We start from the raw sequence: 14217 nt of genomic DNA, 5'->3' as shown, positions 1-14217 counted from the left end.
TAGGACCGTGTGATATTTCAGTTTTTCTTTTTTAATAAATCTGCAAAAATGTCAACAATTCTGTGTTTTTCTGTCAATATGGGGTGCTGTGTGTACATTAATGAGGAAAAAAAATTAACTTAAATGATTTTAGCAAATGGCTGCAATATAACAAAGAGTGAAAAATTTAAGGGGGTCTAAATACTTTCTGTACCCACTGTAAAATATCTTAGCTGGGTTCTCTAGTTTGTCAGAAATGAACACATAATAAATTAGTTGAATGCTTTTTGATCATTGCAAAGCCTTTGTCCACTATATCCAATAATAAAAGTCTTAAAAAAGGATACTCATAGTCTGTGCATTAAAAAAGGGCATAAGAAAAAAAAAAAAAAAAAACATACACGACTGTTAAAACGTTTTAATGTTTTGAAAAATAAAAAAAAAGTCTCTTCTGCTCACCAAGGCAGCATTTCTTTGATCAAAAATATAGTAAAAACAGTAATACTATACACACTTTAAAACAACCGCTCTATTATAATATAATTGCAAATGTGATTTAACTATATTATAATATAGTGTAAATTACTTTTTGTTTGTTTGTTTGTTTGGCTGGTTCAGATCTGCTTTAAAAGATTTTTGGTTCAAATCTGTCATCCTAAATATGTTCAGTGGGGTTATGCCTGATAAAAATGTATCTTGTATTAGCGATATTTGCATTTCACTGGAAAACGAGATAGCATTGTGATTGAAAGTGTTTTTTTGTTTTGTTTGTTTTTCAGTACAATAAGAAACAGTGGCATGTTAGTCAAACATGACAAGTTTTAAGTGTCAAGTAATTTGTCTGTCCTCACTGAAACTGAAATACTCAAATAAAGTTTATCAGCACATATCTAATATTTAATCTGGAATTTCGTGTTATGCGGATTTCACAATAGGTTGACCAACGCTAACAAACAGAAGATTATTAGTTTAAAAAAAGTAACTTCTCTGTGAGCTGTGCTCACCGCTACACTATTTTAAAACATACAATGGACCTTTTTTGTCCTGAAATTTTGTCAAACGTTTGCCAAAATTTTGCTATTGAGACCACACCTTTAGTCTTTTTTCAGCTCACATATCACACGTATAGCTCAATTTGAAGCTGCAGTGCTGTTGGTTTCTAGTAGGCATTTCCTCTTAAAGGGATAGATCACCCAAAAATGAAAATTTGATGTTTATCTGCTTACCCCCAGGGCATCCAAGATGTAGGTGACTTTGTTTCTTCAGTAGAACACAAACGAAGATTTTTAACTCAAACCGTTGCAGTCTGTCAGTCTTATAATGGAAGTGAATGGGCTCCACGGCTTTGAGAGTCAAAAAAACATACACAAACAAAACCAAATTAAACCCTGCGGCTCGTGACGATACATTGATGTGTAAAGACACGAAACGATCGGTCTGTGCAAGAAACTGAACAGTATTTATATCGTTTTTTACCTCTGATGCACTGCAGTGTCTGAACTGTCTGAACTGTCCTGAGCGCGTCCTCAACAGCCGGCGCGTAACGTGTCTTCTTCTTCTTCTTGCTTTATGGCAGATCTCAGACTTATAAGTGCATTACTGCCACCTATCTCTCAAATGGACCATTGACACCCTATCTACAATCTCAATTAGGCGTGTCAATGGTCCATTTGATAGATAGGTGGCAGTAATGCACTTATAAGTCTGCGATCCGCCGTAAAGCAAGAAGAAGACGCGTCACGCGCCGGCTGTCGAGGACGCGCTCAGGACAGTTCAGACAGTTCAGACACTGTAGTGCATCAGAGGTAAAAAATAATATAACTACTGTTCAGTTTCTTGCTCAGACCGATCGTTTCGTGTCTTTACACATCAATGTATCGTCACGAGCCGCAGGGTTTAATTTGGTTTTGTTTGTGTATGTTTTTTTGACTCTCAAAGCCGTGATTCCCATTCACTTCCATTATATGACTGACAGACTGCAACGGTTTGAGTTAAAAATCTTCGTTTGTGTTCTACTGAAGAAACAAAGTCACCTACATCTTGGATGCCCTGGGGGTAAGCAGATAAACATCAATTTTTCATTTTTGGGTGAACTATCCCTTTAACTACACCGTAAAACAGCATCAGGAGGCGGCTGACTAGTCACTATTCATTTGCATACATTTAAACTCTGCTTACAATGTAAGATTAGCTGCGAATGGTTGTTGTTAGTCATGTCAAATCAAAACTTTATTTTCCCTTTTGCCTAATTCCAAATTATCCTCATGCAAGCACAACTGAAGTCACATGACCACAGCAACCGTTCGCGTGTCAGCGCTTAATGCACATGTCCTATATGAAAAGCATTTTAGGGGGCCCTTGGCTTTTGGGGGCCCAAGGCGGTCGCCTACCTTTGCCTAATGGGTAAGTCCGCCCCTGCCCACAACCACTTGACACAACCCCAATACATCAGCTAGAGACAGAATTGATTGACCAGTTGGTGCCATTGCATCACTTTAGAGAGCAGGATTTCAGAATGGATAAAGGGATTCCAAAGTACATTGCATTGCACTGTTGTTGTTTTCAAATTTTGTTGCTAAGTAAACTTTGTCACAAGTTTAAAATGTACCATGTCACAAATACAAATGTGTCCTGATCTAGAAAGCTGGTAGCTGTTGATGGATTTATTTGGTGCAGTTTTTCTTTTTCAGGGGTGTAATGCCGCATACAGCATGTGTTGGTCAGAACGCTGCTGTACTTCTGACACCTGTTAACTGTCTCCTCATCTGCACATTTGAGACCAATGCTGTGGGTGGGCTGCAGGATTTAGTAGTTTGAAAAATCTACTTTTCATAATCCTCCAAAATAGCATAATCGCTTAAATCTTTCCCCCTGTGTAATCACAATCTGCTCAAACTTCATGTGCAATTCAGGTCAATCCCGCTTGCCCTGGCTACTGAACACATATTGAGGCTGAGCTCAGTTCATGACTCAGATTATTGTTTACACAGACATCCTTGATCATGAGAGCGTTCTGCTCTGCTATAAGTGCTAGTAGGTTTCAGCTCAAATTAGCCAAACTAACAGGCAAATGCTGGTTAAAATGGTTAAGATGACTGTCAGTTTATTCAGAAGTACTTTATTAACCAGAGCTGTGTAGATTACTTATAAATTGTAGTCTGTTACTTATTACAGAATACATGATACAGATTACATAATTACTCATTTTAGGTCATGTATTCTGACTACTTTTATAGATTACTTGTTTTAAACCTAACATTAAATGTACCATACTGATTTAAAAAAACAAAGAGAAAAAATATATTCAATTTTTTTATGTCAATATCATAAAATGCATTAAACATTACATTAGTGAGTTAATAGAGAGTGAAAAGTGAATAGTAAGTTTATAAAGATCTAATTAATTAAATCATAAAAAATTTGAGTAAAAATAATTTAAACACTTGAACACTAAAAATATAAATATTTTATTTATTTACCTGCATGATTGAGGCTGAGCTCAGTTCATGACTCAGATTATTGTTTACACAGACATCCTTGATCATGAGAGCGTTCTGCTCTGCTATAAGTGCTAGTAGGTTTCAGCTCAAATTAGCCAAACTAACAGGCAAATGCTGGTTAAAATGGTTAAGATGACTGTCAGTTTATTCAGAAGTACTTTATTAACCAGAGCTGTGTAGATTACTTATAAATTGTAGTCTGTTACTTATTACAGATTACATGATACAGATTACATAATTACTCATTTTAGGTCATGTATTCTGACTACTTTTATAGATTACTTGTTTTAAACCTAACATTAAACCAACCATACTGATTTAAAAAAACAAAGAGAAAAAATATATTCAATTTTTTTATGTCAATATCATAAAATGCATTAAACATTACATTAGTGAGTTAATAGAGAGTGAATAGTGAATAGTAAGTTTATAAAGATCTAATTAATTAAATCATAAAAAATTTTTGTAAAAATAATTTAAACACTTGAACACTAAAAAGATAAATATTTTATTTATTTACCTGCATGTGACCATGAACCGACATCAGAGAACATGCGAATGTGTTGTTAAATGATTGAAATATTAGCTTTCTCGGATGTATTTCAAGTAAATATTTGATTTTAAGGGGTTTGGCTGACAAATACATTTGGGAATCCCTGCATTATATGAACAAACATTCATAAACATGAAAATGGCAATGACATTCCAATATAAACATTCCAAGTCTTCCTAGTTTGAAATATTTTAGTCCAGGCTTCCAGAATGTAATATACTGTAATTAAGGGCACTTAAATTTTGGAACGTGATTACGTAATCCAGATTACAGGTAATCAGTTACTACCCAGTTACTAACCAAATAGGAATAATATCAAAAGTCAGTTAAACATTCTGTAAAAGTTTGGCCTGGGGGGCGTCTTGTGCCAAGCAGATTGGATTTTGTGCTATGACAGCCAATGTTTCTATTTATTTTCCTTAAAGGGGTCATATGATGCGATTTCGAGTTTTCCTTTCTCTTTGGAGTGTTACAATCTGTTTTTGAATAGATAAGATCCCTAAAGTTGCAAATACTAAAGTCTCAAACCCAAAGAGATATTCTTTATAAAAGTTAAGACTTGTCCACGCCCTCCTAAAACCCCCACGTCTACTTACACCAAATACACATAATAATGTTCTTTTTAGCAGCATCATATGACCCCTTTAAAAACACTTTGGCTGATGAATCATCATCCTGTACATAGACTTTTATCAAAATTTTTTTACAATTTATAAGGAAATGCACATTGTTCTTAAGGGGGACTTCACATGACTTATTTTTGAAATAAGCTTAAAAATGCATACTATTTATATTAAAAAAGGACCAATGTCTTAAATACATAATACGTAATAATATTTCCTGTTATTATACAACAATTGTGGAGTTTTGTCAGTGATCTTTCTGCAGGTAACATTGTTACGCCTGTAGGTGCATCTGTGTATCAATTAATCATTTACTCAAACAAATTTGTTCAAAACACATACTCATTCAAGAACAAAACACCACTAGTGAATTAAGCATTCTGCTTTGACTTCAAAACGATTTGTATTGATGGAACAAAAACAGACGAATCTCTGGAAATGAGATGTTTAAACTGTGAGTTAATCAATATTAACTTATTCAGCTCATCTGATCAGAATGGAGAGTTGTAAAATATATTACATAAAAGTCATCTAAATGTAGAAATGTAAGATCAAATGGAAAACTTTATAGTGGAGATAACTTGTTGAGGTTTGCTCCTGTAGATCAGTGTGTTTGTGTCTGTGTTAGTACTGCTCTCGTTGTCTCTTTCTTTAGTTGGTCTTGAAGCTTTGCACCTCCAAAACACTTGCAGATGTTGATGGCGATGAGCATGTTTCCCTGTAACACAAAACCTCAAACACAAACACATGCAGCAAACTAGTGTGAATAGAGACAGCGAGGGTGAAACCTTCATCAGCACGAAGTGCATAAAGCAGATCATTACACATTTTATCCCCAAAAAACTAGCATAGAGATTTGCTTCAGAATGAATGAATGTATGTGGATCAGTTAATAAATCAGTCAAATCCAAATTCAAATAAGTACCTCAAAGATTATTACGTCTATCAGTTTTATCATATAATTCTAGAACATACACTCAAAAGTTGAAATTTACATTAGTTCAACATTTAAATGATTCATTATTTATTCAATTCGATTTTCAGTTTTATGGTGGCTAAAACTGAAAAGGTCTCATTAAACGCATTAATATCTGGCTCCCAATGTAAATGGGTTTGTTTGAATTGTCACAATTTGCATGGTTCAAAGACTTTTGCAAAAACTGCAAGTGGCCCGGGCTCTTGTTTTAAAGTTAATCAATAACTTCATCTAGCACAGCTGTACATTCACTCTGTTGTGAGTTACAGTATATCTCTGAAATAATTCATACGTATTACTTCTGGAAAATAATAACAATCTGACCAAAGTCAAATCACAGTTGCCTCTAATTTCTTCAGAGTCGTCTGCAGAAATCATCACTGTGCTGTAATTTAAATGACATACAGAATAACTGCAATATTAATTTTATGCCAATAATCAAAACTGTGACTGGTGATATTACATCTGAAGGCCAGAATTAAAGCTCCAAATGGTATTTCCTGGTTTTAAAAAAATGGCTAAGAATGAAAACCTAGTGGTAAATACAAGGTGAAGAAGAAGAAAGCTTGAGACATTTGGGACTTGAGACCTGGAGGCTCAGGCCTGGCATCACTCATGCTTATGCCAGAGAGGAACTTTCTCCCGGAATGTGGAAAATGTGTTTTCCTGAGATGAATGTCTGGTCTTCCTGTAAAAGTAGCTTCCCTGGAAAACTGCTGGAGTCATGGCTTCACACACTGGAAGTATGAATGTATGCACACGTCACTTTATAGACTTTGATGTTGTCAATATAGACTGAATGTGAAAACATAATGGTCATGTTGTCCAGATGTAAACCTGAGAGTGCAATTAGCAAACAGCTTGAAATGTGTCAATAGTTATTGGTTTATATATTAAATAAATGCCTGTTTTTAAACGTGCAGGGAAGTCTGTAAATTGTTAAATGAGAGGAAGTGTACCGGATGCCACTGAGGTAAATATTGCAGTTAGTGCAGATGACGAATGAGAATATAAATCGAATTTGAAAAGCGGTAAGACACCAAGAAATTTAAACAGCGTTAAGATACCAAGACACTAGAAATTGCAAAGTTGAATACTGCTGCTCGTGTTTTTATTTTGTTTTTTTCAATTATGCATCCACCTCAATTAAAATTCAGGGATTGCCGTTTTAATGTCATGTGACATTTTTATATGTATTTTTTCTTTCTCAGTGAAGTTGGAAAGGAAATGAGTCTCATGAGGAGGCCAGATTTATTGTGAGATGCTACACATGTAGTCAAAAGGTGAGTTTACACTGAGATTCAATGATATCAGAACAACTTGCCAAAATGTAGCCTTAAAGTTTGTGCAATTGACAATTGTTATTATTATATTTACATATTAAAATGTTAAAGCCGTAGTATTTTAATATGTCAGAGCTGGAGACATTTTTTTTTTTTTTCTAAACTGTTGAACTACACCCATTACATGTTTGCTGCCTTTAAATCATTTCTAGAGGTTAAGTTGGGAGATTAGAAGTGAGGCAACAATTTTGAGAAGAGCAAACACACACACAGGGGAATACGGCCCACTGAACTGAAACCAGAGCAGCCATTCATTTACTAATTTTGCATATGCACATGATTATCCAAACTAAGACAATCAGAATAAGACATTTCCATGTACACAGCATGTGATTACCTTAAATTGAATGTTCTATTTGGAATATTTTTTTTTATCTCAGTCATTTTGTGAGTCTGACCCATACTGTCAAGAGTTGATATGACTTTCTGAGCGACATATAATAGCCCTGTGAAGGGAAACTGATATATAAATATTTGAAATATAAGACAGGGCAAAAGTGGTGAGTGTTGTTGCCTCAGTGTTAAGCTTGAGCTTCTCCTTGGCGAGAGTACGATTAGTGAAGCTCAAGCTTAACACTGATGCAAATCTGTGTGCGTCCTATGTGATCTGATTGCATGCCTGTTTATATGCATGCCGCCAGAACATTAATATTCTGTGTGTGTTTCTCTCAGTCTTTGGTTACAGATTTTTGTGTGCATGCATGTTGTAGCTGCGTGTGTACACCTGTTCTACATAAGTACTTAAAAGTCATGTCAATAACACTCAGGTCTCAGGGCTTTCAAGTGCACTGGGTTCAATACGCCAATGCATTTCCCTTTCTATCATTCTTATACCCTTCTACTTTTACTTTTTTTTGTCCTCCCTTCTTTGTCCTTTCTCAACCTTTTTTCTTTGCATACAGTATCTTTGCGCAAAGAGACAGAGGAATATATAATACAAAATAAATACAAAACTCAAGAACCCACTCTACAGTGTACAGAAGATGCTAACGATTAGAATCAATAACAATTTGTGAGCTTATTGAACAAAAGCAACAGTGAGTGTAATTGATTTTTTTTCCTTTTGACACTAAAACTTCATAATAATTGAACATTTAATCCTAAAGAGAATGTAAAAGGTTGGTCTATGCATATTCCTTTTTTTTTTTTTTTACTGCACAATTATCTCTGTCAATATTTACAACAGTGAAATATAATTGCAGCAGATTTTAATTGATATTCTTATAAGAGGGCTCAACTATTAACACATGAGTGCAGAGTAGCACAGTAAATAAAAGGAAATAATTATATAAAAACTACTTTGCATTGCATGTCTTCAATGACTACAGTCAGAAATGCTATTATTATTATTATTGTGAGTGGGCAATAATGTGGTCTTTCATATAAGTTGTTGTAGGGGTTGCTCTTGGCTCAGTGAGGCATCTGGCTCGGGCCTCGCTACTTTCGCCCTGTCCTTGAGATTGTGCAGACACATGGCAGATAATGTTCTGACACCAGAAACTGAAAACCGTCAGGAAATCCTAACAACACTCTCCCTTGTCCTTCTCTCGTGCTCTGTAGAAGAGCGGCAAAGCTCTCTAAACAGGCTTAACTTACTGTAAAGACTCGGCCATAGCTGTGCGATAGTTGCACTCACAGCTTAAAGCATCTGTTCATCCATTTCTGAATCCTCCTCATCACGGAATGATGTTAGTTTAGAAATTAGACATGTCTAATTGGATATGAACTTTCTTCAGTCTTTTTTTTGTGTGTGTGTGTGTGATGTTGTGTAATTATGCTAAGCATCAGGGCTATACTGTCACAAGACCAATTTGAGTCAAAAGTCCAATTACACAAGTGCCTGTTTCCTTATGCGGTGGTTTTGTAAACACCCAATTTAAAACTGTTTTAAATGAGAATATTTTGTGTGAATTCTGAATTCCAACCTAAAATTACAGTACCATCATATGTTGTTATTGCAGTTGTGCAACAAGCTAAAACAATAAAACTACGAGACAAGAGACAGTCGTGACCGCTATCTATTTTATAGGCAAAAAGACGTAAATGTTTAATAGCGTTTTCACAGGTAGGACTTTAATGCATGTGCAAACACAGAAATCTCTCAGTAAAAAATAATCACTATAAAGTATAGTTTGACAGCTAGTCCTGGTCTCCGCTAATTACACATATTTACCGTTTACTATTTACCTATATAGTGTAGTATTGTTTAGAATTTCAATAGAATTTTAAAATTGTCCGCGTGGTATCACACTGTCCTAAAACCGCATGCGCCTAATTTTATATAATAATATCCAAACTAAATATATTCACACTAGTCATTAAATTAGTTTGAAATATGAAAATGTTTGCTGTGTCGGGTGTCGGAAGGGTTAATTGTTCTGTTCCCACAGTCTGGGCTTCGAGCGCAAGGTCAAAGATCTCATTTTACCGAGCGCACGTGCGCGCTTGGATTTTTGCTGGAGTCAGCGCGCGAGGCGCTGCAAATCCTGCAGGTCGCACCAAAACTGAAGGCCTAAACACATGGAGCTTCTGCTTTTAGCTTTCTTTCTTTCTTTAGTTTTTTTATTCTTCTTCCTTAACGTCCTTAATATATTGCATAGCCTATTTAAATAACGCGCAATAAATTAATGGTAAGTATTCAACCTCTGAAAAAGAAGTGTTCCTTTTTTTTCTGATAAAGGAATGGACTCTGCACACACACACACACACACACACAAGTTAAGTTTAATTCTCAAATACTGATTAATAATAAGAGGGCATTTCCGCATGTGGGTCGTTTGAGCTCAAAGTTCAGCGAGAGACAGTCTGCATGACCCCACCCGCTCAAACAACCCCACAGAAATATCGTTCCTCAGTCGAATTTTGAATAAAGGTTGATTGATGACTAATTGATTACTGGATTCCAGTGATGCGTGATAACAATGCGGCATAGCCTACAGTTAACCGAAATGTTGCGTAACTTTGACAGACACAGGAATTGACGCATAAAATGAGTGGCTAAGAAATCAATGCCATTTCACGGACTTTAATAAGCAAAATAAGAAACCATTTCTTCCAAAAACAGCAAAAACGAAACAGAAACCAGCCTGAATGGAACAGTCCGAATTGAACTCTATTCTTTTTTTTTTTCTCCATTTATATAAACAGATTTGAAAATCGATCCCCTCATAATACATGAAATTAACAAACAAAACAACAACCCGCTGCTGCAGTTTACATTTGATTTCAACACAGTTGAATCAGTAATAAACCAAAAAGATTGTTAAATGCATGACTTCTTAACAATATTTCTTAGATGCAAGCACCATGCTTATTCAATATGATCTGACAGTTTGTTAATTTAATCATTAAAATAAAAACTATGCATCTGGCCAGCAGAACCAGAATCTCGACATAATAATAAAACAAACAAAAGAAATTAAAACACAAATCATAATAAACTGAACAAATAACATGAGACATATAATTTTCATTTTGAGATTATGCAGAACCTGAATCCCTTATTTTTTTTTACTGACCGGCAGAAAAAAATCAAATAAAGGAAAACGTTTAACATTGATCACTGAAACTCTCCATTGAAATACATGCGTAGTTTTCATGTTAAGCAATAATACACAAACCCCTGATTTAGGAAGCCTACACCCTCGAGCTGGATTATAATAACTACATTTTGAAATGTTGGTTTATAAAACTGGCAGCTCATATAGCTCAAAAAAATGTCGATGAAAGTGTGCCCATTCGTTGAAATCCTATCCATCAAAAAAGATACGACCTATACGTATTGCTTATATTATAGAATAGCAATAGATTATGCAACAGCTTGCATGAAGAAGAAGAAGAAGAAGAAGAAGAAGAAAAATAATAAGAAGAAACACACACACACACACACACTTGTGTCTTGCTACAACTAGACATGAGACTATGAGCACCAGTTCAAATGAAAGGCGTGCTTTAAATTCACCTATGACTAAATGTACGTGTGCGGCGTGTTTCCGTAAAGGCGGTTTCTGCTAAAACAAAGAAACAATCAAAAAGTCGAAATGAAAACTGCCAATACCTAAATCATTACCCCAGAAAGTGCGCTTCTTTGACAAAGTTTGCTTGCTTTAAATGCAACTCCAAATGCCCGTTACTGGAAATCCATTCCCAAAACATGAAACAAATCATAAAAGTTGGAAAACAATCAGCTCTTCGATGTCGGTTTGTAGGTTTGCTGTTGCATATATTTACAAGTCCAAATGAACCCATACAATGAGCGACCGGAGAGCCAGTCTCGTATCCCCAACAAAGAGCTAAAGATCAAAAACATGCTCTTTATGATTCATAATGAACAGAAAGAAAGAAAGAAAGAAAGAAAGAAAGAAAGAAGTGTATAAAATAGAAATTATTACCATACATGTCCAGCATGCAGGATTAATATCTTAATGCAGATTTATGTGTTTGTTTTTGTCGTTTTTTTCATTTTCTTTTTAATATATAACTATATATAACCAAGCAGGCAATAAACCAATGAGATGTTGCATAAAGTTCCCCCTGTCGCCTCACTCGGGCGGGTTACACAGGAGAAGAAAGGGAGGTTTTGCATATTGTGGTTCTCTCAACTTTTCTGGCCAAGTGAAAAAAAAAAAAAAAAGTCCAAAGTTTCTCTCCCCGCTCAGCACAAATATGTTTTTTTTCTTTTCTTTTTCCTGAACAACCGAGAACAAACCAGATGATGGAAAGAAGGTTTTATCTGAAGTTATCCTAAGTACAAAAGCCAGTTCTTCTTCTCTTTTCTTTTGTTGTGAGATCTCTAAGAAAGGGGTAAAAGTAGCTACTACAAGCAACTAAACTACATTCCCAGAAAACATTCTAACGTGTTCTTCGCATTTTAGTTGCCAAATTCGGTGGCGATGATTACATATGAGATTATTATTTCTTGTGGATTATTCTTCTACTATGAGTACTGCTGTTATCTGAATGAGCGCAAAGTCTCTCAGGCATAGCAAACACACACTCACATGAAGAACTCTGGAGAGGACGGGTTGTCGCTCGTGGACCCTGCCTCGCGGAACCCGTTCGCTCCGCTCAGTTTCTCGCACTTGAGTTTGTAGGCGTCTCTCTCTCGGGCCAGCCGGTTGATCTCTTGCTTGAGCTGCTCTACCTGGTTGATGAGATGCGTCTTCTCGTTCTCCAGCACGTGCTTCTGCTGCACGCGCTTGAAGCGGCACGACTGCGCGTAGCCACGGTTCTTCAGGGTCCGGCGTTTCTGCTTCAGGCGGATCACATCGTCCTTGGTGAAGCCCCGCAGGTGTCGGTTGAGCTCCCGTACGGACATGGACACCAGCTGGTCGTCGGAGAAGCGGTCCTCCACGCTCAGGCCGCCCCCCACGCCGTGGTGACCCTGCTGGCCGGGGTGGTGGTGGTGACGGTGGTGGAGCTGCTGGTGGGACCCGGGCGAGGTAGGATTAGGGCTGTCGGGGTCCTGACTGTGGTGGTGGTGGTGATGGTGGTGGTGGCCGTGGGCGCCGGGGTGACTTTGCAGGTCGTCGGGGTGATGGGGGATCGCGCCGTATTGGTGGTGGTGCTGCTGCTGCTGCTGCTGCGCGTGGCCGTGGTGCTGATGCGCGCCCCTGTATCCCTCAAAGCCTCCTGCTTGCAACTGCTGCTGCACATGAGGGGGCGGAGGGTGCCCGTGGGCCGTGGCACCGATCAGAGCCTCCACCGCGTCTTCGGGCGTCAGGCTTAACGTCTGCGGGTCGATCTGCTGCGGGTACGCGCCGCTGGGCATCCAGTACAGCTCCTCCAGATGGTTCTTCTGCTCCGTGGGGCTGAAGCTCGGGGAGGACGGCACGGAGCTGCACGGGGTGCTGATTGGAGTGGAGGACACGGAGCCCTGCGGCTGGAGGCGATTGCACTGCCGTATATTGGCGCGGTCGTGCGCCGCCAAGGCCTCTTTCTTCACCTCGAATTTCATCAAATCAAAGTCATTGACATATTCCAACGCCAGCGGGCTGGTGGGCAGCTCGGGCCCCATGGCGAGATCGCCGCTCATTGTGTCCCTGTTCTTCAGCAAAGTGTTCACCAGCGTCGCAAAACTCGACTTTTGCTGTTCTTCCCCCTCTTTGCGCATGCAGTTTTCTGGATGGGTCTCCGAACGCGATGCGCTCGAGCGCTGAAGCATGCAGACTCACTCGAAATGTTCAAACAGGAGAAAGCGAGAAAAAAATAAATAAAAACTTTCTGGACTAATGCACTGCAAAAGACATTTGCCTCATATGGACGCACGGAGCTCGACAGCTGCAGTCTTTGGACAGTTCTGGAGAAAGTCAAGTCTCGTCCCGTCGCCACACTTGAACTCAACACATAAATAAAAGACAAAAATGAGTACCGGACAAGGGCTCCCGTCCCGATCCCGGATACTCCAAATTATGTCCTTAAGCCAGTGAAGCAGCGCTGAGGTGGGTGGGTGCTGTGTTTTTCCAGCTCTGCACCGCAGAGAGTTCAGCTCGCACTCACTCCTGAGTATTCAGACTGTAGCAGGACGCCAGAGCCCTCTGCACTGATATAGTCTACGCGCGCGTGACGTCAGGGGATCCTGGCGACCAATCAGATCAGGAGAATTCGCATAATGATCGTTGTTAGTGTGTTGTCAGCTGACGGGATGAAGAAAGGGAGAGTGGTATTTCGTGTATAATATATACATGATGGTAATGATGATAGTGTTTTGCGTGAATGAGGACGCCCGGGACCCACCAGGTGTATGTTTTATTGCGATATTTATTAATGACGGGATGAAGAAAGGGAGAGTGGTATTTCGTGTATTGACTGATTGGATATGCGCACTTAACGAGAATCCGTTTGTTCTGTACTACATACAAAGAACAACATACTGTAACTGGGCGTATTTTCAAAACGTCACATTCTTATGAAAAGTCCACTTATGCGCTTGCATCGAGATATGTTATTTATATTTGCATTTTAAACAACATATGAATTCCAGATTAATTTAACCGGATATTTAAAATGAAAACAAACTCTCGAGATGGTTTGTGAAAGTGTTTTATTTTAAAAAGATATTATTAGTCTGTGACATGCAACAGCAGGTTGTTACATCAGCCAACATTTGCGTAATACTTCTTCTTCACAATTGTCGTTAAATCACAATAATAGTTAAGCTTTTATCCACTGTGACAAAATTACTCAATTAAACAAACGTGTACGTTTTTACGTGATTTAAAAGAACATATTTTTCTAAAAATAA

General features: G+C 37.9%; 1 protein-coding gene across 1 annotated transcript; it reads right to left on the bottom strand.

Annotated features, from left to right (window-relative positions):
• Positions 1-9968: 9968 nt before the first annotated feature.
• Positions 9969-13524, bottom strand: mafba (MAF bZIP transcription factor Ba). The gene has a single exon (XM_016519127.1). It carries the CDS (start codon positions 13135-13137, stop codon positions 11971-11973), a length of 1167 nt encoding a protein of 388 aa, XP_016374613.1. The 5' UTR covers positions 13138-13524; the 3' UTR covers positions 9969-11970.
• Between the last annotated feature and the right edge of the window lie 693 nt (positions 13525-14217).

Source organism: Sinocyclocheilus rhinocerous, unplaced genomic scaffold (genome assembly GCF_001515625.1).
Source record: "Sinocyclocheilus rhinocerous isolate Xijiao unplaced genomic scaffold, SAMN03320098_v1.1 scaffold1049, whole genome shotgun sequence".
Lineage (NCBI taxonomy): Eukaryota > Metazoa > Chordata > Actinopteri > Cypriniformes > Cyprinidae > Sinocyclocheilus > Sinocyclocheilus rhinocerous.
This window is presented reverse-complemented; position numbering and strand designations above follow the sequence as displayed.